Raw genomic sequence first — 23,809 nt, 5'->3', positions numbered from 1 at the left:
TACTTCCAGTAAAGATTTACCACCTCGGAAGCCCAATGAAAGTCCCTATGAGTCAGAGTCGACTAGATGGCAGTGGGTTTGGTTAGGGTTTTGTCTTACACTTCTGGATCGATAAATCCCTCTAGCGATTAACTTCTAAAATCTAGTCATATTCTTGTGCTTAAAACACATGGACCTGTATGTTTCCAGAAGTGTACAGATGCTTCATTTGCACCTTACCAAGAAAGACTTGGGTTGAAAAGCTTTTATTTCCTGTCTTTGTTTTAAAAGCCCTATTGGAAACCCTAGCCCCAGTGGGTAGTGAGAGAGAATAGTTTTTATCAGGGCATTTTCACAAATTATTTAATGGGCTGTCTTTGAAAACTCTGACCATCCCTAACTGAATGCAAGTAGTCCTGCAGACAATGCCTCGCAGCCTTGCTTCTCAGACAGAAAGGCAGTGCTGCTTTGCAAAGCAGAGCAGTGCCCGTGGCGTTTCCATTGGACCGAGCTAGCTACCAGGCAGAGTCCTTCCCACGCTCTGCCATAGGCTCCTCGCAGCCACCAGGGGAGGTAGGTGTTAGTATCACAAAGAAATCTTAATTGGAAACATCACAGAGTACTATACAGGGGCGCCATCCACGTATTTGTTTCTGGATTGTGCTACAATCCGGATGCACAGTTGAATGAGTAGAAAAAGTATGCCTACCATATAAAGCAAACCACACACATAGAAGGAAAAGTCGTATTTTTGTGTGATGTCATAGATCCACCCTACAAAACAAAAAAGAAGATACTCAGTGAAAGGTAGTTGGGAAAAGTCAAGAACACAAAGCACGCATTTATTGCTACAACCAGTTTTTCCATAATAATTTACTTCTATGCCATTTCATAAGAGCTCTGGTAGCATAGTGCCTAAGGCACTTGACTGCTAACCAGAAGGCTGGCGGTTCAAACCCACCAGACACTCCTCGGAAGGAAGGTTGGGCAATCTACTTCCGTAGTGATACTGCCTCGGCAACCCAAGGAGGGGTCGCTCTGAGTTGGGTCCGACTCGACGGCACACAACAACAATAATGCCATTTCATGCCCAAAGTTACATTTAGCCATTTTCTAAAAAACCAAGCCAGGAACTGTGGAGTGATTCTGACTCATGGTGACCCCGTGGGTGTCATCACAGTTGTACTCCCCAGGGTTTTTTCAAAGCCTGTTTTCTTCAGAAATAGATTGTGAGGTCTTTCTTCTGAGCCACACATTAAGAATTTTATTTATGGCAAAATATGAATTTTGCATGAATTAGCAAAGATATCAAATAAATAAATAAAAATAAATTATTCAATCACCAAACATATTCTGTGACCACTTTTCAAAAATATCTTTTAGGAAACATCCCATTGGCAAATGAATCCATAAGTGGACCTTAATCTTCTCCCACCAATAAACTAAACCAACACACTGCTGGTAGTCCATTCCGGCTCACAGCACCCCTGGAGGACAGAGTATAATTGCCCCATAGGGATTCTAAGGCTGTCAATCTTTACGGAAGCAGACTGCCTCATCTTTCTCCCACAGAGCGGCTGGTGAGTTTGAACCATTGACCTTATGATTAGCAGCTGAGCACTTTAACTACTGTGTTAGCAGCCACACAGAAACCACCGTGAAAGGTGTAAACCAGTACACCTGACTTCTAGTAGCTACTTACATTAGTCTGTTTATTTTATCTCCTGCATCATGCCAATTTCTGGGTTAGCAGTGGGACGTCAACTGTGCTTCCTAGGAACCTAGTCTATACTTTTGTTGCTGTTGTTGTTATTAGGTGTCATAGGGTCAGTTCTGACTTAGTAACTCCGTGAGACAGAAGAGAACTGCCCCATCCATTTTCCTAGGTGGTAGTCTGTGGTTGCTGTGAGTCAGAATCAACTTGATGGCAATGCTTTTATCTGGTTTGTGGTCTAATCTTTATAGAAGCAGGTCACCAGAGCTTGCTTTCTTGGAGCTGCTGGGTGGGTCAGAACCACCAGCCTTTCAGTTAGCAGCTGAGCACTTAACTACTGCACCACCAGGCCTCCTACAGGACATATTCCTTAATGCCTCTGGGTGCTGGCATCTCCCTTGGGTGCTTGTAATAGTTCGGCTATTGGGCACTCAGCCTGGATCGTGTGTTGGAGGCGAGGCAGGGCATGAGGGACAGAACTTCAGGTCCTGCTCTGGCCCCCAGCCTAGGCTGACAGAGCTGTTTCACAGAGATGTCTCCGTGAAAATGCACTCCACACTCACCCTCCACGGCTCTCCCTCCGGGTCAGAGCTTGGTTCCCTGCTTTGCAGCCGAGGGTCCCTGGCAGCCCTGACCCAGGCATCCACTCAAATCAGGATCAGAAAACTGGTTGCCGACTACCTGCACCTTTTTGTGTGAGTCTCCCCAATGAGAGGTGATAGCTGACTTTCTTGTTTACTACATGAGTATGTCCAGTTCTTCTTGAGAAACCGCACAGTAGAGTTTATACAAACGACGAGAGACATGTATAGATTCTTGTCCAGCTAATTATGGTGGCTGAGTTTTGCTATATTTCATACCAGAAGCTTCTAGAACAGTATCTACTATTATTAATGTCTTTCCAAAAACAGACTCTGAACGCACAGCGGCATTACAAATGAACTGGGTCAAGCAGTTCACGGTGCTAAATGGCATGGTTGACATGTCAGTTCACTGTCTTTGTCCATTTTTGTCCTAATGGAAATGTGTGAGTTTCTAACACTTAGTAAAGTGGTACCAGATTTTTTAATGCCAACAGAGACTGCTATGGCAATTGGAAAACACATTCATTTCTGAACCTATTCAAACAGAAGGTACTATGGACCTTTTTCTTTGCAATAAACCCACCCAAAGTAATCATTTGTAGCCCACATTGAATTTCTAGCAAGAATTTAATGTGGTTATATAGTCATTCATAGTTTCTACATTGACCCCACTGGTGGTGCAGTGGTTAAGCACTTGGCTGCTAACTGGAAGGTCAGAGGTTCGAACCCACCAACTGCTCCACAGGAAAAAGATGTGGCACTCTGTTCCCATAAAGATGACAGCTTTAGAAACCCTATGGGGCAGTTCTACTCTGTCCAGAAGGTTGCTATGAGTCTGGATCTACTCCACAGCAATGGGTATTTATTTATTTATTTAATGTACCTTAAGGCTAGTAACCAGGAGGCTGGTGGTTCAAACCCATTAGCCACTCCTCGGAAGGAAGGTTGGGCAATCTACTTCCGTAGCGATACTGCCTCAGAAACACAAGAAGGGGTCGCTATGAGTTGGGTCCAACTCAATGGCACATAACAACAACAAGGCTAGGCTTGTACCTCATTGCAATGTTGGCTCCTTGGTCTAGAAATCCAGTGGATTAGACACTATTCTGTTAGCCAAGGGAGCTCTGGTAGCATAGTGCCTAAGGCACTTGACTGCTAACCAGAAGGCTGGCAGTTCAAACCCACCAGCCACTCCTCGGAAGGAAGGTTGGGCAATCCTACTTCCGTAGTGATACTGCCTCAGAAACCCAAGGAGGGGTCGCTATGAGTTGGGTCCGACTCAATGGCACATAACAACAACAACAAGGCTAGGCTTGTACCTCATTGCAATGTTGGCTCCTTGGTCTAGAAATCCAGTGGATTAGACACTATTCTGTTAGCCAAGGGAGCTCTGGTAGCATAGTGCCTAAGGCACTTGACTGCTAACCAGAAGGCTGGCAGTTCAAACCCACCAGCCACTCCTCGGAAGGAAGGTTGGGCAATCCTACTTCCGTAGTGATACTGCCTCAGAAACCCAAGGAGGGGTCGCTATGAGTTGGGTCCGACTCGATGGCACATAACAACAACAACAACAACAACAACAACAACTGTTAGCCAAGGAATGTTGTCCACCATGCTGTAGTGCATGAGTTTGGTGGAAGTGGTATAAAGAAACAAGCAAAGATTAAGAAGGCCAGGCAGGCCCCTTCAGGTTGCTGCCCTGGAGAGGCACATGGGAACATTGACTCCAGTGGACCCAGAACAGCAGCTGATTCTCATCCATGGGAGGTTCTCCCACTGACACAGTGGTTTCTGCCTTGGCTGGCGGGTCCCATTCAGCTACAGAATCCACTTCTAGGGAGGAATGTTGGCACGAGCAGAGATAAGGCCTGAGGACTGAGGGCTGAGCACAGCTCAGTGTCCTCTCATTGTAACTCCCTGGCCTTCCACTCAAGAAAGCACATCCACTGGTATCCAAAGGAGTGAGGAGGACATTGCCATGGCAACTGGGAAACCACACTGGCAAATGCTGGTGCTTTAGCTGACATTGACCATGAGTTGCTTATGTAGCATCTCCCAGCTGTGGGGCCATGCTGCCACTGAAATCTGATAGATCAGTATAACCCCACAGTGACTGTAAGAAGCAGCAAGTGCCTCTGGATTATGCAAAGAACCACCAATGACCGATTCCACTTCCACGTACAATATAACTGAAGTGCCTTCAGCCAGAGGGCGGACAAGCCAGTGCTAATGCTCCCCCACTCCCTTCAATGGATATTTAAGTTAACATTTCCAGCAGGTGTAGTTGGTGGACTAATCCAACCCCTAGTCCCAATTCTTTTCTCCTTTTCTTCCTCTACTACAGAGGCTGGAAAAGAAAATACTCCCCTTGAAGTTCAGACTAGCTGTGTGATATAGTTCTTGCCGATCAATGTATGTGGAAGCCTTCTGGGACTGAACCTCTCCCCTCTCCCTCCTTGTTGTTCTGAATAGGGTGTAATAGCTGGAGCTACAGCAGCCATTATGTGAGCATGAGGTAACTAGCATAGGGAAAAGGCAAAGATGCTCTTAGAGGTGCTGCGCCAACATCGTCCAGTCCCTGAACTTTAGATTTCTAATGGGACACAATTCTATGTTACCATTGGCAGGGGGTTCACTGAGACCAAATGCAGACAGAGAACTCTACACAGAGAAATCACTGAGCATGTGCAGACCCGTTAGCTGCCAGGACAGGGTGCTGCACAACAGTTCTGGCTGTCACCCAGAATACCGTACCGACATCTGTGCACAGGAGGAGAAAAGGCGCAGCTAGATCCAGAAGGGGCCCATGTGTAGCTACTGGGTGTCCCCAAGTAATTCACAGGCTTTAATCATTTAGTCAGTCAATTGTTGGCATTGTCAGCCATATAGGCAAAAATCCATAATTTGTTGAACTTCTAATTCACACAGCTAGTATGAACTTCAAGGGGAGTATTTCTTAAAAATGAGTGTGTTTGGCACAAGCCCACTGACAGTAGGGTCCTAGGAGAGGAGATGACTTTAAGCATCACAAAAAGATGGAAAGGAAGGAGCAGGGAGGGCTTTGTCCTGTGCCCATGGTCCTCCCCATCCACTGGGAAGAAGGTGTTCTTGCCAAAGGATGAGGGATTATTGAGGGGCCAGGCAGGCAGTGAGGTGGTCAAGGGGTATCGGAACATGTGAGACTTCACCCTGTTGAATTAAGCACTGCCCAACATTTCTGGAGGCTCTGACCATCCCCTTCAGCTCTGGCCTGGCTGGCCTGACAGCCACCTCCAGAAAGCACCTTTGGGTTGACATCTGGCCCCAGCCACACTATGTGGCTCTTACCTCCAGTCCTTGGACAAGGGACAGACCTTGTTACCTTTAACCAGTACCTGGCATCTTAGGGACTGAGTTCACCTGCCCAACCCTGATTTGTCTTCCCAAGAAGCTTAAATCATGCCAACCGGGACAGACTAAGGAGGTGCCTGGGCCAGAGATGAGACTCTTTGGTGTTTACGACTTCTGGTATGCCCATTGCAACACACAAATTCTGTTTGACTGAAGTGAGTAAGTGTGAGAGATCGTACCCTGGATGTTACTAACAGATGGGCTGTGGACCTGTGGGCTGTGGTCAGCGGAGTAACGCCCCAACCTGAAAATGCCCACGTCCTAATCCCCGGGACCTGGGCATACGCTACTTCACATGGCAAGCGGGATTTTGTGAGTGTGATTAATTAAGGAGATGGAACTGAGATTATTCAATGTCATTGCAGGGCCTCTATAAGTGAAGGAGGCAGATCGGAGCGTCAGAGTCAGAGAGAGATTGGAAGGTGTTACTCTGCTGGCTTTGAAGTTAGAGAAAGGGACCATCAGCCAAGGACTGTGGGTAACCTCTACAAGCGGTAGAAAGCAGGGAAACAGATTGTCCCTGCAACCTCCAGAAGGAACACAGCCCTGCCCACACTTGTAGTTTACTCCCGTGAGACCCATTTCGGACTTCTGACCTCCAGAATTAGGATAATTTTGCGTTGTTTTAAGCCGGATTTTGTGGAAACCCATTACAGCAGCCACAGGAAACGAATACAGGAGCAGATCCAACCCCTCACTGGTTCTTTTGGGCCCACACAGTGCTCTGAAAATGTCCGGAGTCCTGGTTTCCCTTCAGAATACATCGCAATAAACAAACAAAGCCCAGGTCTGGCCATGATCCCCGGTATTTCCAGGTGACCAGAGGCTTCCGCTGCAGACAGGGTAGGGCTCTGCAGTTCCCAGTCCCTTCACTTCTTCTCTTGACTACCTGGCCACTTTGTCTCACAGAGAGGGTCAAAAGTCCATCTATGGCCTATCTCATGAGGGGCTCTTAACTTTCTAACGTTTGTAAGTGAGAAACTGTGGGGCAAGGATGGAAGAAAAAAGGAAGGTGCTCACAAATGGAGATGGCCTTATTTATTACGGACTCAACATTAATGAACATGTCACCTGCCATCTGCATGTCTTCCACTCATGAGTTGGAACACCACCACCAAGCACTGTAAAATAAAAACCCAACCCCACCCAACCCACTGCCATCAAGTCTACTCTGACTCCTAGTGACCCCCTTTGGGTTTCTGAGGTGGTAGATCTTTGTAGAAAGATTGCCCGGTCTTGCTTAGCTGTTGAGTTTGAAGGATGGTTTGAACCAGCCTTCTGGTTAGCAGTCAGATACCTTAGTCACTGTGCTAACAGAGCTTCTTAAGCTTTGTAAAGACAAATAGAAATGGAAAATAAGGGGGTTTTCACTCTCCCTGCTGAAAACGAGAGGTTCCCCCTCCTCTCCTGTTGATTCAGAATTTGCTTTAAAAAACTCTAAAACCAAACTCACTGCTATCAAGTTGATACCAACTCATAGCGACTCCCATTGGGTTTTTGAGGCAATAAATCTTTATGGAAGTAGATTGCCTCATCTTCCTCCCATGGAGCAGCTGGTGGGTTTGAACCACCAACGTCTGGTTAGCCATCAAATGCCTTAAGCACTATACCACCAGAGCTCCCCTTATTTGCTTTAGATAACTTGTCATCATAAATTTCTTCTCTATTCCTTTAAAAACTATGTTAAATCAAGGATGTTTCCTCAAGAACTTGGGAATCATGTCTTGAACTGTAATCTCCAAGGAAGATCACACTCTACTTTTCAGTTCCCTGGAAGCAGAGTAGGATAACTTCGGGTATACTGCCATAAAGATACAGGAAAAATTAGCCATTTTATCTTGAAAACATGAATGTAATGGGTTGGGCCCACTTAGCTGTGTAAAGAGTGGGATTCCTCTCTGTCTTCCCAATCTCTTTAGCAGAGAGCCTGAGGCACATCACATTCTGTAGTGGTGGTGTAGTGCTTAAGGCATTTGAGGGCTAACCAGAAGTTGGTGGTTCAAACCCACCAGCTGCTCCATGGAAGGGAGATGAGGCAATCTACTTCCGTAAAGATTTGCCAACTCAAAAACCCAATGGGGGTTGCTATGAGTTGGTATCGACTCGATGAGTTTGGTTTTAGAGTTTTCTAAATGCTTATTCCATCATACAACTTCTCTTTCCCTTCTATTTTTGTGAGGTTTCCTGGGTTGGGAGTAGATTTTGTTTTTAGTCACTTTTCCCCAATACTCTTAACAACTTGACCAGTTTACCTGCAAAAGGTGGTCCCAGCAACGCAGAGATGCCGTTGGCACAGATGATAATGCCGTATGCGTTTGCCAGGTGTTCGATCCCGACCAAGTCTTCAGTCACTACAGGCATCAGGGAGAAGTAACCACTGGAAAACCCAACCAGGGCGCACACGACCGCCAGGCCGGCGTACGTGTGCATCAGCGGCAGGACGAAAATGCTGACGACGAGCGTGCAGTTAGCCATGAGGAAGACGCTCCAAACGCTGATGCACGGCAGGTCGGCCACGATCCCCAGGACCACCTTCCCGAGGATGTGGAGTATTGCTATGATCGAAGTCAGAGGGAAGACATCATTCTGCTCCGACAAGTTATACACGTTGACTATTTCTGGGAGGTGGATGAAAGGGATAACGAAGCTGCTGTAGGCAAACAGTGCCCAGAAAATAAAGGCTACAAACATTCGATTGGTGAAAAGTGAGGCTGTCCCAAAATAGCCTGAGTACCAGTCCCCAAAGCCCTTCTTGACCCTCACGGTGAGCAGGCTCATGGTCTTGAGGGCCCGAAAAGCCCCCAGGTCCATCCCATGTCGAACCTGGCCCTGGCACTCCTGGGCTTGTGGGTCACACAGGGTCTCCTCATTGTCTGGCACTCTGTCCTTCTCTTCGACTCTGCCCACGTGCTTGTTTGACTTCACAGACTCGGTGGAGCAAGTGGGGAGGACAGGCGGACCTTTTTCTCCTGGGAAAGTTCTCTCTTTTCCAGAAGTGAGTGGCCTCATGAGCGCCCCGCAGACACACAGGTTTAAGGACACGGCACCTTGGATGAACATCGCGTTCCGCCAGCCATACTCGACACAGAGGTACTTCAGTAGAACGGTCATTAGGAAGGCACCAAACCCTGTCCCCGTGGTGCTGAGGCCCTGTGCCAGGGCACGGCGCTTCTGGAAATACCTGCTCACCATGACAACCGCTGGGAGGTAGGCCATCCCGCTCCCAAAGCCTGCAGGTGTGGAAAGAGGGCGAAAAAGCAGGTGAACATCATAATTGGCCACAACCAGGGTTTGTATCATTTTAAAGACCATCCCATTTCATTATACTAGTTGTTATACTATCTTTTTTTTTTTAAACAAATAAATGATGACTATTACTGTAATGACAAGGAGACCTTGTGGTGCAACAGTTAAGTGCTTGACTGCTAACAGAAAGGTGGGAGTTCAAACCTGCCCAGTTTGAACTGGGTGAGAAAGGACCTGGCAATCTCTTTCTGTAAAGATCCCCAAAACCAGAAAAAACGAAAAACAAATTCACTGCCGTCAAGTTGATTCCAACTCATAGCAACCCCTCCTTGGGTTTCCGAGGGGGTATCTCTATGGAAGTGGATTGCCCAGTCTTCCTTCTGAAGGTTGGTGGGTTTGAACTGCCAGCCTTCTGGTTAGCAGTCAAATGCCTTAGGAACTACACCACCAGAGCTCTCCCTGTAAAGATTACAGCCTAGAAAATTCCATGGGACAGTTCTACTCTGTCACACGGAGTCACTATCACTCAGAAATGGACTTGATAGCACCCAATAACTATTAGGACAAATACAAACTGAAAACAGGAAATGGAGCTCTGGTGGCGTAATGTCTAAGGTATGTGACTGCTACCCAGCCACTCCTCAGAAGGAAGGTTGGGCAATCTACTTCTGTAGTGATACTACCTCGGAAACCCAAGGAGGGGTTCTCATGGGTCAGCTTTGACTCAATGGCAGTGAGTTTAGTTTGGTTTTTTGGAGTCACTTGTGGTGCAAACAATGGATGCTCGGCTGCTAACCAAGGTTGGGAGTTCAAGTCCAACTAGAGGCCCCTCGGAAGAAATGCCTGGTGATCCATATCTGAAAAACCGGCCACTGAAACCCGTATGGAGCACATTCTATTCTGACACAGATGGGGTGACACGTGGGGTCACCATGAGTCAGAATGGATTTATGGACAACCGGTTGGTTGAAAATAAAGAGGTGCACTCCTCCTCTGTTCTTTCAGAATTCCCTTTAGATAACTTGTCATTGTAAAACCTTTAGGTCTCTTTGAAAAGAACATAAACCTAAGGGGGTTAACTCAAGGACCTGGCAGCCACCTCCTTAAAATGTGACTTCAGTCCATTCTCCCCTACCTACCACTTTAGCATAACCACAGGTATTCTGTCATAAGGATACTAGAAACTTAGCAATTTTATTTTGAAGACATGAATGCCATGGGCTACATCTACTCAGCACTTCACCATAGAATTTGCTTGTTAATTACGTGTATTGTTCACATCTGCCTGCCTCTCCTCTTTGGCTGGATTATAAGCTCCTTGAGGGCAGGGATCTTCAATTTTGTTCATTGACAAACCTCTCCCAAGCTCCTAGAACAGTGTCTGACACATAAAGGAATTAAATGAGTGAAAGAAAGTTCTGCGGGAAGAGAAAATGGTTATATTTTGAAATGTCAAAGGGAGAAATTGATAGCAGATATCGTGTTTGATTTTGGGGTTTTCTTACAAGAAGAAATATTTATTTTATTTACTTATCAACTATTCCTTTAAAGAAATCCCTGACCAAAATTAATCTGCCAGTGGCTTTTCTTTCACCCAAAGTTGCAAATCCTTTCTTTCTGGTTAGATGCCAGCTTGCTGAATGTGAATTTCAAAAGCTATGGCTGGATGGATAGGCAGAGACCATCTTGGGAACTGACACCTATTGATCTCAGTAAGAGGGGAATGGCAGGGTTCAGTCAGTCTGTTGGGATTAGCCAATGATTCATCTTCTATATCTCTCCCTCTTCTTCCCTTTATGAGGAGCTCTGGTGGCGTAGCGCCTAAGGCATTTGACTGCTAACCAGAAGGCTGTCGGTTCAAATCCACCAGCCACTCCTTGGAAGGAAGATCAGGCAATCTACTTCCCTAGAGATGCTGCCTCGGAAACCCAAGGAGGAGTCGATATGAGTCGGGTCCGACTCAAGGGCAGTGCGTTTGATTTTCGTTTTGGTTTTGGTTCTTCCTTTTATGATCCTCATTGTACCCAGATTCTTTGATCCATTTGATTTTCTGGAATCAACATGCCCTCCCTCTATGCACATAGAATAACTACTCAGAAGAAATCTTACGTTAAAATTTCATTGTCTTTTGGTTATTTCTAACAAAAATTAATACAAGATTGAGGAGCCCTGGTGGCATGGTGATTAAAGTACACAGCTATTAACTGAAAGGGCAGCAGTACAAACCCACCAGCTATTCTGCAGAAGAAAAATGTGGTAGTAGCCTTCCTTAACAATTCATAGCCTTGGAAACCCTGTGGAGCAGTTCTGCTCTGTGCTATTGGGTCACTGAGTTAGACTCAACTCCACAGCAATGGAGGGTGTAGTAACACAATAGGAAGGTATGGTAATACAAGATTCAGTTCTTTATACTTTTTCACAAAAAATTATTTTAGGTATAAAAAATTCAGGTGCCAAACAACTGCATCTATTACCATTTTGAAAAAAAAAAAACCAATTATTTGTTAAAGAACCAACAGATTCTTTTATATTAAACATTAAAACACAGTGTTATTATTATCCTTATAACCGTATTAGGGAATTCAGAACAGAAAGAACTGGGAGGCCTTTGGTTTAAACCTTGGCTGAGCACCTGTTAGGAACCATGTGTCCTTTTTTTTTCTTTTTTCTAACCAGCGTATAATTGATATACAATTAGCTTTATATTTAAAGTGTACAATTTGTTAAGTTTTGGCTTATATTGATAACTGTGAGACTGTCCCCACTGTCAAGATAATGAATGTGTCTGTCTCATTTATCTAGTGCTGCCACAACCGGAACACTACGGTGGATGGCTTTGAAGAAGTCACACACTTCACGTGACAGAAGTCCAAAGTCAGGGTGTAGCTCTAGAGGGAGCTCCTTCTTTGTCTATTGCAGGTTCCAGCAGCTGTCAACAATCCTTGGCGTTCCTGGACTTGTAGATGCATCTCTGTGTGTCTGCCTTCACATGGTGCCTTTCCCCTGTGTGTGTGTCTCAGGGTCCACACTGTTCTTCTCATAACTCAGAAGTGATTAGGTTTCGGACCCACCCTTTGGGTATGACCTGATTAATATGACAAGGAAAACCCTCCTTCCAAACAGGATCACATCCACAGCTGCAGGAACCAGGACTTCAATGCATAGTTGGAGGGGGACACAATTCAATCCACAACAAGATCAGTTGTCCCAAAAGTCTCCTTGTGCCAAATGGTAATTTTTCTGTCCCTCATCCTCTGTGCCTAGGCAATCATGGGTCAACTTTCTGTCACTGTTAAACTCGTCACTCTACATTTATATGTAAATGAAATCATACAGTATATACTCTTTTCCTCTCTAACTCCTTTCACTCAACTTTATGATTTTGAGATTCATCCATATTGTTGCATGTATCAATAGGTCATTCCTTTTCACTGCAGAGCAGTATCCCATCACATGGGTATAAAACAATTTGTTTATCCTTTCATTTGTTGATAGGCATTTGGGTTGTTTCCAGTTTTGGGCTATTACAAATAAAGCTGCTATAAACATTTGGTAGGAGCTCTGGTGGCGTAGTGCCTAAGGCATTTGACTGCTAATCAGAAGGCTGGTGGTTCAAACCCACCAGCCCCTTCTCAGAAGGAAGATGAGGCAATAAATCTACTTCCGTAGAGATCTGAACTGAACCGAACTCACTGCCCTCAAGTCAGATCCGACTCACAGTGACCCCTCCTTGGGTTTCCAAGGCAGTATCACAACGGAAGTAGATTACCCAACCTTTCTTCCGAGGAGTGGCTGGTGGGTTTGAATCTGCAGCCTTCTGGCTAGCAGTCAAATGCCTTAGGCACTACACCACCAGAGCTCCTTCTGTAGAGATACTGCCTCAGAAACCCAAGGAGGGGTTGCTATGAGTCAGATCCAACTTGACAGCAGTTGAGTTTTTGTTTTTTTGGTTTTTTTTGGTTTTATAAACATTTGGTAAATGACTCTTTGTGTGGACATATACTTTCATTTTCTTTACTTAAGTACCTAGGAATAGAATGGCTGGATCATATGGTAGGTATATGTCTAACTTTTTAAGAAAATGCCATGCTGTTTTCTAAATGGGTTGTAGTAGCTGTATCATTTTACACCCCCACCAGCAATGTATGAGACTTCCAGTTGCTCCACATCCTCACCAACACTTTGTATATCGCCAGTTTCTTCAGTTGTAGATATTTTAATAGGTGCATAGTATATAGTAGCTTATTGTAGTTTCAATTGCTATTGTGAATAATGCTGCAATGAACACAGGTGTGGATATGTCTATTGATGTCACTGCTCTTACAGCCCTGCTCTTATACCTAGGAGTGGGACTGCTGGCTCATAAGATATTTCTATTTCTAGTTTTTTGAGAAAGGTCCATCCATTTTCCATAGTGGTTGTACTATTTTATAATGCCACCAGCAGTGCATAAGAGTTCCAAGCTCCCCACAACCTTGCCAGCATTTGTTGTTTTCTGTTTTTTTGATCAGTGCTATTTTTGCAGGGTGAGATGGTATCTCATTGTAGTTTGATCTGCATCTCTCTAATGATTAGGAATGTGGCTTGAAAAAGAATGCAGCATTAGGATTGGAGGAAGACTCATCAATTATCTGTGATATGCAGATGATACAACCTTGCTTGCTGAAAGTGAAGATGACTTGAAGTACTTACTGATGAAGATTAAAGACTACAGTCTGCAGTATGGGTTACACCTCAACATAAAGAAAACAAAAATCCTCACAACTGGACCAATAAGCATCACGATAAATGGAGAAAAGATTGAAGTTGTCAAAGATTTCATATTACTTGAATTCTTAATCAACACCAATAGAAGCGGCAGTCAAGAAATCAAACATCGTACTGCACTGGGAAATAAGCTGCTAAAGACCTCTTTAAAGTGCTGAAGAACAAAGATGTCTCTTTGAAGACTAAGGTGCGTCTAACCCAAGCCATGGCATTTTCAATAGCCTCATATGCATGTGAAAGCTGGACAAGAATAAGGAAGACTGAAGAAGAGTTGATGCTCTTGAGCTGTGGTGTTGCTGAAGAACACTGAAAGTGCCATGGACTGCCAGAAGAACGAACAAATCTGTCCTGGAAGAAGTGCAGCCAAAATGCTCCTTGGAAGCGAGAATGGCCAGGCTTCCTCTCACCTACTTTGGTCATGTTGTCAGGTGGGACCATTCCCTGGAGAAGGATGTCATGCTTGGAAAACAGAGTCAGTGAAGAAGGGGAAGACTGTCAGTGAGATGGACTGACATGGTGGCTGCCACGATGGGCTCAGGTACAGCAACACCTGTGTGAGGCTGGCACCCAACCGGGCAGCATTTTGTTCTGTTGTACACAGGGTTGCTGTGAGTCAGGGCTGACTCGATGGCACTCAACAACAGTAACAACAACAGATAATGATCATCAGGATTTCTTCACGTGTTTGTTAGCCACTTGAATGTCTTTTTTGGTGAAGTGTCTGTTCATGACCTCTGCCCATTTTTTATTTGGATTGTTTTTCTTTTTGTTGTTAAGGTGTTGAAGTTTTCTGTATATTTTAGAGATCAGACCCTTGTCAGATATGTTGTTGCCAATTTTTCCCCCCAGTCTATTGGTTCTCTTTTTACTCTTTTGGTCAAGTCTATTGATGAGCATAAGTATTTAATTTTTAGAAGGTCCCAGTTATCTAGTATATCTTTTGTTGTTTGTGCATTTTCAGTTTGATAGTGTATTTATGCCAAAAATCAGGACCTCTAGCTTAGTCCCTGTGTTATCTTCTAGGAACTTTATAGTTTTAGCTTTAGCATTTAAGTCTTTGATCCATTTTGAGTTAGTTTTTTGTATGGTGTGAGGTATGGAACCTGTTTCATTTTTCTGCAAATGGATATCCAGTTTTGCCAGCGCCATATGTTAAAGAGACTGTCTCTTCCCCATTGAATGGACTTTTGCCCTTTGTCAAAGATCAGCTGTCCATAGATGGATAGGTATAGTTCTGGGTTCTTAATTCTGTTCCCCTGGTCTCTGTGTCCGTTGTACCAACACCAGGCTATTTTGATTACTGTGGCTATGTCATGTGATCTTTTCAACAGAAGCTCTTGTAGCACAGTGGTTACAGCGCTCGACCACCATCTGAAAAGTTGGTGATTTAAACCCCCCAGCCATTCCACAGCAGAAAAAAGTGGCCGTGTGCTCCCGTAAAGGCTACAGCTTTGGAAGCCCTACAGGGCAGCTCTACTCCATCCTGTAGGGTTGCTGTGAGTCGGAACTGACTTGCTGACAATCGGTAATTTTTTCAACAATCTTCTAAAGCACCATTCTTATTAGCCCTGTTTTGCAGATAAGGAATGGAGGCCTAGGTAGGTTAAGACTTGCCCAAAGTTATACCTACAAGGAAAAAATCAGGCTGGATCAGGTTCCCTGACATACAATTGTACAAATGAGTACTATTATCGGTGTGACTCCACTACCTGTTGATAAAGGAAATTATGACTGGGAACGTACTGTGCAGAAAGGATATGCACAGCCATGCCGTCTGGCAGCCAATTCTAACCTACACTCTAACCGTGCTCTAAATTTGCTACTTCAAGAGTCCCTACAGATTGGTGGATTTAGTTGTGATTTCATTAATTTGAATAAGGCTGACAGTGAAAATGACTGTTCTGTGACTCATGCCCAGCTCTGCGGTTATTAAATGGGAAGGTGTCATTCTTCCCCACTATTCACTCTAGTCACCGAAGTCCATGTATGTTACCCTCACTTTCCGGCATCTCAAAGGAGAAAGGGCTAGCATTTAAAGCCAAGCCTTGGAAATTTAACTTCGCTCCATGAGGAAAGCCAAGTACAATTGTTAGGTTGGTTTCCACATTTAAGGCATATTTAATATCCTGTATTAAAAAGTACTTACTGGAGTGGATGCAGGGTGGAGAATAGAATGTTTTAATGGATCTCTTTGCTTCCACAGTTAAATCATTTTCAAAAGGCCCAACAATTGAAAATCAAGTAAAAAAAGAAACCTACTTACCGGCTGCCACTCCGAAGGTAATGAAGAGATAGCGTACATTTGCTGCGTAGGCGCTTAGCACCCAGCCGAGGGCGTTCACCACCCCACCGATGATCGCTGTCCAGCGGCACCCACACGTGTTGATGAACAAGCCAATGAAAGGCCCTGTAAGGGAACAGTAACAAAGGAATTGATGGATGGGATTTTATTTTCATACTTTCTCAGTAAATGCTCATACGAAGACAAGGAATAAAGCATTACTAGAGCTGTTATGTCTGGTAGCATAGTGTCTAAGGCACTTGACTGCTAACCAGAAGGCTGGCGGTTCAAACCCACCAGCCACTCCTCGGAAGGAAGGTTGGGCAATCCTACTTCCGTAGTGATACTGCCTCGGAAACCCAAGGAGGGGTCGCTATGAGTCGGGGCCGACTCGACAAACAACAACAACAACAGAGCTGTTATGTACGGAGCTCTGGTGGTGTACTGGGTGAGGCATTTGGCTTCTAACCAGAAGGTTGATGGTTCACACCCACCAGCTGCTCTGTAGGAGGAGGATGTGGCAATCTACTTCCTTAAAGATTTACAGTTTTGGAAATCTAGTCGGGTCATTATGAGTCAGAATCGAATGGATGGCAGTGGGTTGCATTTTTTTTTTCCAGAGCTATTATATAAACCCAAAACCTTCTAGCATACAAAGATGGACTTAGGTGATTTCAATGGAGAGGACAAGGTTCTAGGTTTTCAAGGAAGGCAGACCTGAAAACAATAGACAAATAAACTGGCTCATTCTTGTTCATAACAGAAGACCTAAACTAGAGGACTAAGTGCAGGAAGAAAGGCCTGGCACCTACTTCCTGACAACTGAGCCAATGAAACCCTTAAGGATTTCATCAGAATACTGTCTGATACAGTGTTGGAAGATGAGTTCCCTAGATTGGAGGGCGCTCAAAACCCACAGTGGCCGCAGCAGTGGGCCTGAACTTGCCAACAGTTGTGAAGATGGCTCAAGACTGGGCAAAGTATTTTTTGTGGACATAACGTTAACATGAGTTGGTGCCAATTTGATGGCAACAACAACCAACTAGGGGACCAGGGGTACATGCAACCTGTGGATGCATTTTGTGTATCCTGAAGAAAGGTTTTTTTAAATTATTTGTAAAATAAAAAACACAAAGTGTTTCAACCCAGTTGCCAACATTTAACATTTAAGAGAGTTCACAGAAAATCCAATGGCAACACAGACAATTTGCCCACAGTTCAAACCAGCTGGAGCCAGGGAGTGGCTGACCCCTTTTAGCTGGGTAATGCTCTCTGGTTTGCCACAGTCGCCACCCTTCCCTCTTGCCTTATGCCTACCCTCTTGTGCTCATTTACTACGCTACTTCTTTGGCCTCTACAGACTTTCTGAGTTCGGGACCTAAAGGCAGTGCAGGAAGAGGTTCTCAAGGATCCACGCAGAGGCTCTGTGGGCCGTTCTCATGGAGCTGTGCAGGTAGAAATGAAGCTGAGCTACTCTCTGCCATTGCTGCACACCTCCCTCAGCATCTGCTCACCCTCCCTGTCCCTGACGAGACCTAGGACATGAACCTGGTGTCATGAACCTATGACACCAGGTAGGGATTCAGGAATATACTTGATTGTGCAAGATGTGACAATATGCACACTGCTGACGGCTTACTTTACCAGGGTACTCTGCTTTTTAACTGCCGACCCTCTTTGTTTTCTTCCTGGTTTTGTGGTGAATTCCAGTGCCACCAACACTTAATGATGGCCTTGTGATCAATGTGACCCTAGTTCCAGCTCAAATAGCCATTCAGACTTTCACAGATGCAGAAGGAGACTGCTCTCAATGTTCACTCAAACGACACGTTTGAAACACTGTCTTACCTTCAATCACTGTTATTTTCTATAGCCATGAAATCTTATGTTCAGGTGGGATTGTCTCAAGTTAAAAGCTTGCAGGGTTCTAAGGAACTCTGCCTTTTTAACCCAAGCTGAAATAAAATATAACTTTAAAGTTCCAACTACATTTATGTTCATTTTCAGTGTACAGTCTGTTAGTGAATTTGTCTAATGGTTTTGGCAGACTTAATCCTAAAAATTATGATGATACACCAAAAACAACCCACCAGACTCACTGCCATGGAGTCGATTCCAATTCATATCAATCCCCCATGGGATTTCCAAGGCTGTAAATATTTATGGAAGCAGACTGCCTCATCTTTCTTCCATGGAGCGGCTGGTGGGTTCAAACCACCAACCTTTTGGTTAGCAACCAAATGCCTTCACCACTACACCACCAGAGTGCCTTATGAAGAGACATGGATTAGTTTAATTAACTCTGTTGCAAAGCAGAGAATAATCCAGTCACTAAATCTCTTCAAATAGACAATATATTAAACGTTGTATGTACCATATACTATATATTTATAACATGTTGTTGTTGTTATTTGCCATTGAGTCGGCCCCGACTCATAGCGACCCCTCCTTGGGTTTCCAAGGCGGTATCACTACGGAAGTAGGATTGCCCAACCTTCCTTCCAAGGAGTGGCTGGTGGGTTTGAACCGCCAGCCTTCTGGTTAGCAGTCAAGTGCCTGAGGCACTGTGCTACTAGAGCTCCTGCATAATATTTACATTAAATAAGTAATATATAACACATTTGTAACACATAAATCCTTAACATACATTATTTATGTGTTATAAATGTGCCGTGTATTTACATATTTAAAAATAAGTATGTTACGGAGATAATATATAAAATAAACATCTAAAGGAATTACTGGGGAAAATGGAAATTCAGGAACAATAGGTTGAAGACGTTGCTCGAATTTCCTTACAGTGATTTTCATTTATCTGAACTCATGGCCCGTTGACCATGGGGAAATCTGATGAGTGGGTACCATGGAGAAAAATGCATGACTCGTCAGTTTGTTGTTAATGGCCCTCTTCAGCCAGGAAAGGTCAACAGATCACCCATCAGTAGCATGATCATTTTTTCCACGAAGCAAGATTTCCGGAAATAGAGAATGTTTGTGCAACCGTATGTTAAAAAACATTTGATGGGAAAAACGGGGGGTGGAGGCTGAATCCCAAAGTTGGTGCAATTGCAGCAGGCAGGAGAAATCTGTGTTACAAACAGACGGGATGAATTGCTTTACCGATAGGAATGTTATTTCGATAACAGGGTCTGGCTCTTAGTCAGTGACACTCTTGCCCTCCACGTGCTGGACCTGTAGTGATTTATGAAGGGCAAGGTCAGACCCAGGAGTGCTGAGACGCCTCTGCAATGACAACAAAATCTAAGAAGCCAAGGCCAGGGTCCATAACTGCTTCACTTTCTAACCACTGTTTACTGCTGGTCAGCTGGCCGCCCAGGATCCAAGAGCCATTCCAACACAATGAGAGGAACTCCCGACACCACCTTTGGAGAGTAGGGTAATAAAGCAGAGATAACACCTAAGGAGGTAGGTTTTCCACCCACCCTTGCACCATGACTCATACTTTTACAGAGAAATCCAATGTTTTGGAAAGAGATGATATACATTATCAGACTTCTTCCTCTCCAGTAGGAATTTGAATCTTGGCCCACGGCCCACATAATAAAGTATCACAGTGCCGAGGCAACACCCCAGGAGGCTGTCCCTTTTCTGCCTGTTGGGAAGCTGACAGGTTGCCACGAAGCCAGGTGAGGAGAGGAGCAGTCTCGTGAGTGAGGCTGGCACCTGAAGCAGGAAGTTCTTTGAGCCCCAGGCGTCCTAGAGTAACTGTGACTGGTGAAGAGTTAACCAGTTGGCGCTGAGTCCGCTCCACTCAGATCGACCCCCTGTGTGTCAGCGCAGAACAGTGTTCCATAGGGGACTTTAATGGCCGATTTTCCAAAAGCAAAGCACCAGGCCATTCTTCCCAGGTGGCCCTGGGTGGACTCAAACCTCCAGCCTTTCAGTTAGCAGCCGAGGGTGTTAACCATTTAACCACTCAGGGATGGGAAAGAACCAAAACAAACCAAACCCAGTGCCATTGAGCCAATTCCATCTCACAGCAACTCTGTAGGGCAGAGTAGAGCTGCCCCATAGGGTTTCCAAGGCTGTGAATCTTCATGAAAGCAGACTGGCACATACATCTTTCTTCCATGGAGCAGCTGGTGGGTTTGAACTCCTGACCCTTCAGTTATTAGCCAAATGCCTTAACCACTGAACAATCCTGTTGCTTGGGTCCCATTCCAAGAGATTCTGATTTAATGGACCAGGTGCAATCGGACAGCAGGGTTTTAAAGCTCCCCGGTGGTTCTGATGTGAGGCCAAGATCGATAACCAGGAGTCTAAATCTATTTCTAGCAAGTAAATGATCCCCTGCAGAGTCTATGGATCCTCCCAACAATGTGGCTTATAATTATTCCCAGACCAATCCCAGAAACTGTGTAGTTACCAACCAGGCGATTCCATTTTGTTAAAAGTTGGGATCTTCTGTAGGAATCTAGCAAATCCATGCTAGAAAAGAATCAAACAGCGTGTGTTTGATTTTACCATCTGTAAGAAAGAGACAGCTGCCTGCCACTGTAACATCATTCGTGAGTTCGTTTCCTTTTTAGGAAAGTAACCCGCCTCTAGCATATGTGCTCAGGACAATTAGAAAGCACGATGGGGCAGGTCCACTCTGTCCTCAAGGGTTGCTAGGGGTCAGAATCGACTCGATGGCCGTCGGTTTGGTTTTATAATGATCAGAAAGTGAAAACAATTTGTGTGTTCCCTCCATCAGTTCTCGTTTGATGTCGTGACAGGCAGAATGTCACACTGGATGTCACACTGGATGTAATCCTGGAGTCCAGTGGACCAGGAGTGAAGCCCGTCCCACATTTACTGGCTACTCAACCTCTGGGAAACGATTTAAATCATCTCTCTGAGAGCTGCATGTTCTTCATCTGTAGGAAACAGGTAAGGGGCTGGCCTTTCAGGGTTGTTTGGGGATCAAATGAGCTCATCGACATAACTCAGCTCCTGGCATGTGGCAATAGGAGTTGTGGTTAAGGGGCTCAGCTGCTAACCAAAAGGCCGGTGGTTCAAAACCACCAGCCACTCCGTGGGAGAAAAATGAAGCTGTCTGCTTCCATAAAGCTTTGCAGGCTTGGAAACCCACTGGGGCAGGCACGTAGCAGAGCTGTGGTTGTGGGTTTCTGGCTTGGAGAAGAGCCTTCATGTTGCTCAGTGTATCTGCAGCCACCCTGTACCAGGCAGCTGATGCACAGTAAGTTAGCATCATGGCAGATGGGACGAAAGACCTTTCACTCATAGAACTATGAGCCCTGCCATGTTCTGATAGCTGAGCCCAGGCTGGCAGCTTTCCCTGTAGAAAGGTTGGCTCATCATCCAAACTTCCACCAAGCAGGATTCAGGGGACTGGGAACATGCAGCTCCAACTGTGTCCCCAGCCGTATGAGGCATGTGTTCATATTTTGAGGTCATCTCCAAAACCATACTCAGTCATTTCAGGCCTGGTTTCCACTGCTGAGTTCTGGGGAACTCATGACATACAAAACAATAGCTAAGGCAACTTTTCTGGATTGTTTGGAAGATCCTGGGATCCTTCATATCCTGGCCTTTTCCTGGGCCTTCTTTTCTGCTACATGCACACACTTCTTAGACTGAGTCTAGAAAAGTTTTCCCTGCCCCTTAAAAACTTACCTGTTTTTTAAAAAGGAAGCTGAATTTTAAGTGCTATGGAAGCAATGCTTTCCCTTCCTGTCTTACTGGGAAGGTAGACTTCAACAGAAATCTAGAGCATCCTCTAGAGCAAAGCCAACCTCTGTGCATTCTTCATAGTCCTGGTTCGAACAAGGATGATGCAGGATTAAAAGAGTCAGTTCAATAATTTATCGACAATTCTCTGACAGGCATCATGGTGCCCTTATTTAATTTCAAAACTAGATCAGTATTCATTTCCTTTGTTAAATACACTCATATACACACACAACACACGTCTTGAGAAATAAGTCCCTAACCATACCACTTTTGGTTGTCTGTGCTGTCAAAAGTAACACTGATTAAATGCCAGCCAAGATCAGCGAAACTCTTCATTGGATTCATGCAATTAATTACTGAAGTAGACATCGCTGAGGGCCACATAGCCATCAGACACACAGGCCTGTCAAATGCACCTCTCACAAACTCGGAGAAAGACCCAGTAAAAAATACAGCATGAATACTTACACTTTTCAAAAATTAGGTGTAAAAGTGTAGCTTTCAAGTGAAGCAAACATTAAGAACAGTAGTAAGTACCTCAGAAGATAAGAGAATTAAATGAAATATTCCAAAGAATGAACCCAACCCATTGGCATCGAGTCGATTCTTACTCCTGGCCACCCTCCAGGCCAAAGAAAAACTGCCCCATTGGGTTCCAAGGCTGTGGGCAGTGGTTAAAGCATGCAGCTGCTAACCTAAAGGTCAGCAGTCTGAACCTGTCAGCCGCTCTGCAGGAGAAAGATGAGGCAGTCTGCTTCTGTAAAGATTCACAGCCTTGGAAATGGCAGTGGGTTTGGTTCTAGTTTAATCTTTACAGAAGGGAACTGTTACGTTTTCCTCCCAGAGCAACTGGTAGGCTCAAACTGCTGACCTTTCAGTTAGCAGCTGAGAGCTTTAACCACTGTGCAACCGGGGCTCCTTAGAAAACTATGAGAATATATTATTGTTAGCCGTATCAATAAGCTGTTTAAGCTGTGTTTAGAAAGATAAGTTCTTTTAATAAATATGATCATACTTCAATTTAGAAACATTAGAATGCAGAAAAAAGCTTGTCACTTGACTTTTAGACTGTTTTCTAGGTCCCTGGGTGGCACAAACAGCTTGTGCTTGGCTGCTGACCTAAAGGTTGGCAGTTCAAACCCACCTAGAAGCCCCATGCAAGAAAGGCCTGGCAATCTGCTTCTGTAAAGATCACAGCCAAGAAAACCCTAGGAAGCAGCTCTATTCTGTAACCCACAGGGCTATCATGAGCCAGAACTGACGAGACAGCAGCAGGTTTGGTGACTGCTGGGCCTTCCTGAATGATTCATAATTCCTTGTGCTGCACCAGACCATCCAAAACATCCAATAGAACCCCTTTGGGTCAACCGTACTATTTTATCCATTTAAATATTCATAAATGGTACATAAATAGAGACAATAATGATAAATAATGCATTTTAACAGCTTAAGGGAAATAATTGGGGCACAGGAAAGTTTTACAATGATCTGTTTTTAAATACTCCAAATGGTTTCAAAATCCAGATAGAAACTTTGCTGACATAGAATGTCAATGTTTCGATAATACAAAATCTTAGTAGAGCATGGGGTCTCGGTGAGTCAAAACTGACTCAAAGGCAACTAGGTCTAATAACAATGTTGTTGTTGTTGTTTGCCGTCGAGTTGGCCCCGACTCATAGCGACCCCTGCTTGGGTTTCCGAGGCAGTATCACGACGGAAGCAGATTGCCCCATCTTCCTTCCGAGGAGTGGCTGGTGGGTTTGAACCGCCAGCCTTCTGGTTAGCAGTCAAGTGCCTTAGGCACTATGCTACCAGAGCTCCCTAACAACAATAGGGCGAGGGATTCTCCCCGGATAACCATTCACTTTACAGCAGGTCACATGCAGACATACCCACAATCAAGGTGATGCCCATGCTGAGGGAGCTGACCCAGGCGGTGAGGCCGCGGCTCTGGTGGAATTCTTCAAGCCATTCCACGTTGAGGACACCCAGGGCCATCTGGGAGCCCATAATGAGGATGTGCACAAAGAAGGAAGAAAGGACAATCACCCAGGCCCATCCGCCATCGATGTCTGGGTGAGGCTTAAGTGTCTTCTTATCTTTGGGGTCATCTTCAAAATCATACCCAATGTCTTCATGACTTGTGTACAT

At 44.8% G+C, this 23,809-nt stretch overlaps 1 protein-coding gene across 1 annotated transcript; it reads right to left on the bottom strand.

The window, feature by feature from the left end:
- Positions 1-601: 601 nt before the first annotated feature.
- Positions 602-23,809, bottom strand: SLC16A14 (solute carrier family 16 member 14). Its single transcript, XM_007943933.1, has 4 exons — positions 23,551-23,809; positions 15,944-16,087; positions 7,920-8,897; positions 602-753 (listed from the first exon to the last, which is right to left on the bottom strand). Exons 1-4 carry the CDS (start codon positions 23,807-23,809, stop codon positions 602-604), a joined length of 1,533 nt encoding a protein of 510 aa, XP_007942124.1.

This window comes from Orycteropus afer, unplaced genomic scaffold (assembly GCF_000298275.1).
Source record: "Orycteropus afer afer isolate SDZICR_OR568_19922 unplaced genomic scaffold, OryAfe1.0 scaffold00006, whole genome shotgun sequence".
Classification (NCBI taxonomy): Eukaryota; Metazoa; Chordata; class Mammalia; order Tubulidentata; family Orycteropodidae; genus Orycteropus; species Orycteropus afer.
This window is presented reverse-complemented; position numbering and strand designations above follow the sequence as displayed.

Coding starts and splice junctions, on each gene's coding strand:
- SLC16A14 (XM_007943933.1), bottom strand. CDS start 23,809: ATGTACACAAGTCATGAAGACATTGGGTATGATTTTGAAGATGACCCC. Junction 8,898..15,943: donor TACCTTCGGAGTGGCAGCCG/GTAAGTAGGTTT, acceptor CCACACCTGCAG/GCTTTGGGAGCGGGATGGCC. Junction 754..7,919: donor GCTGGGACCACCTTTTGCAG/GTAAACTGGTCA, acceptor TTTGTTTTGTAG/GGTGGATCTATGACATCACA.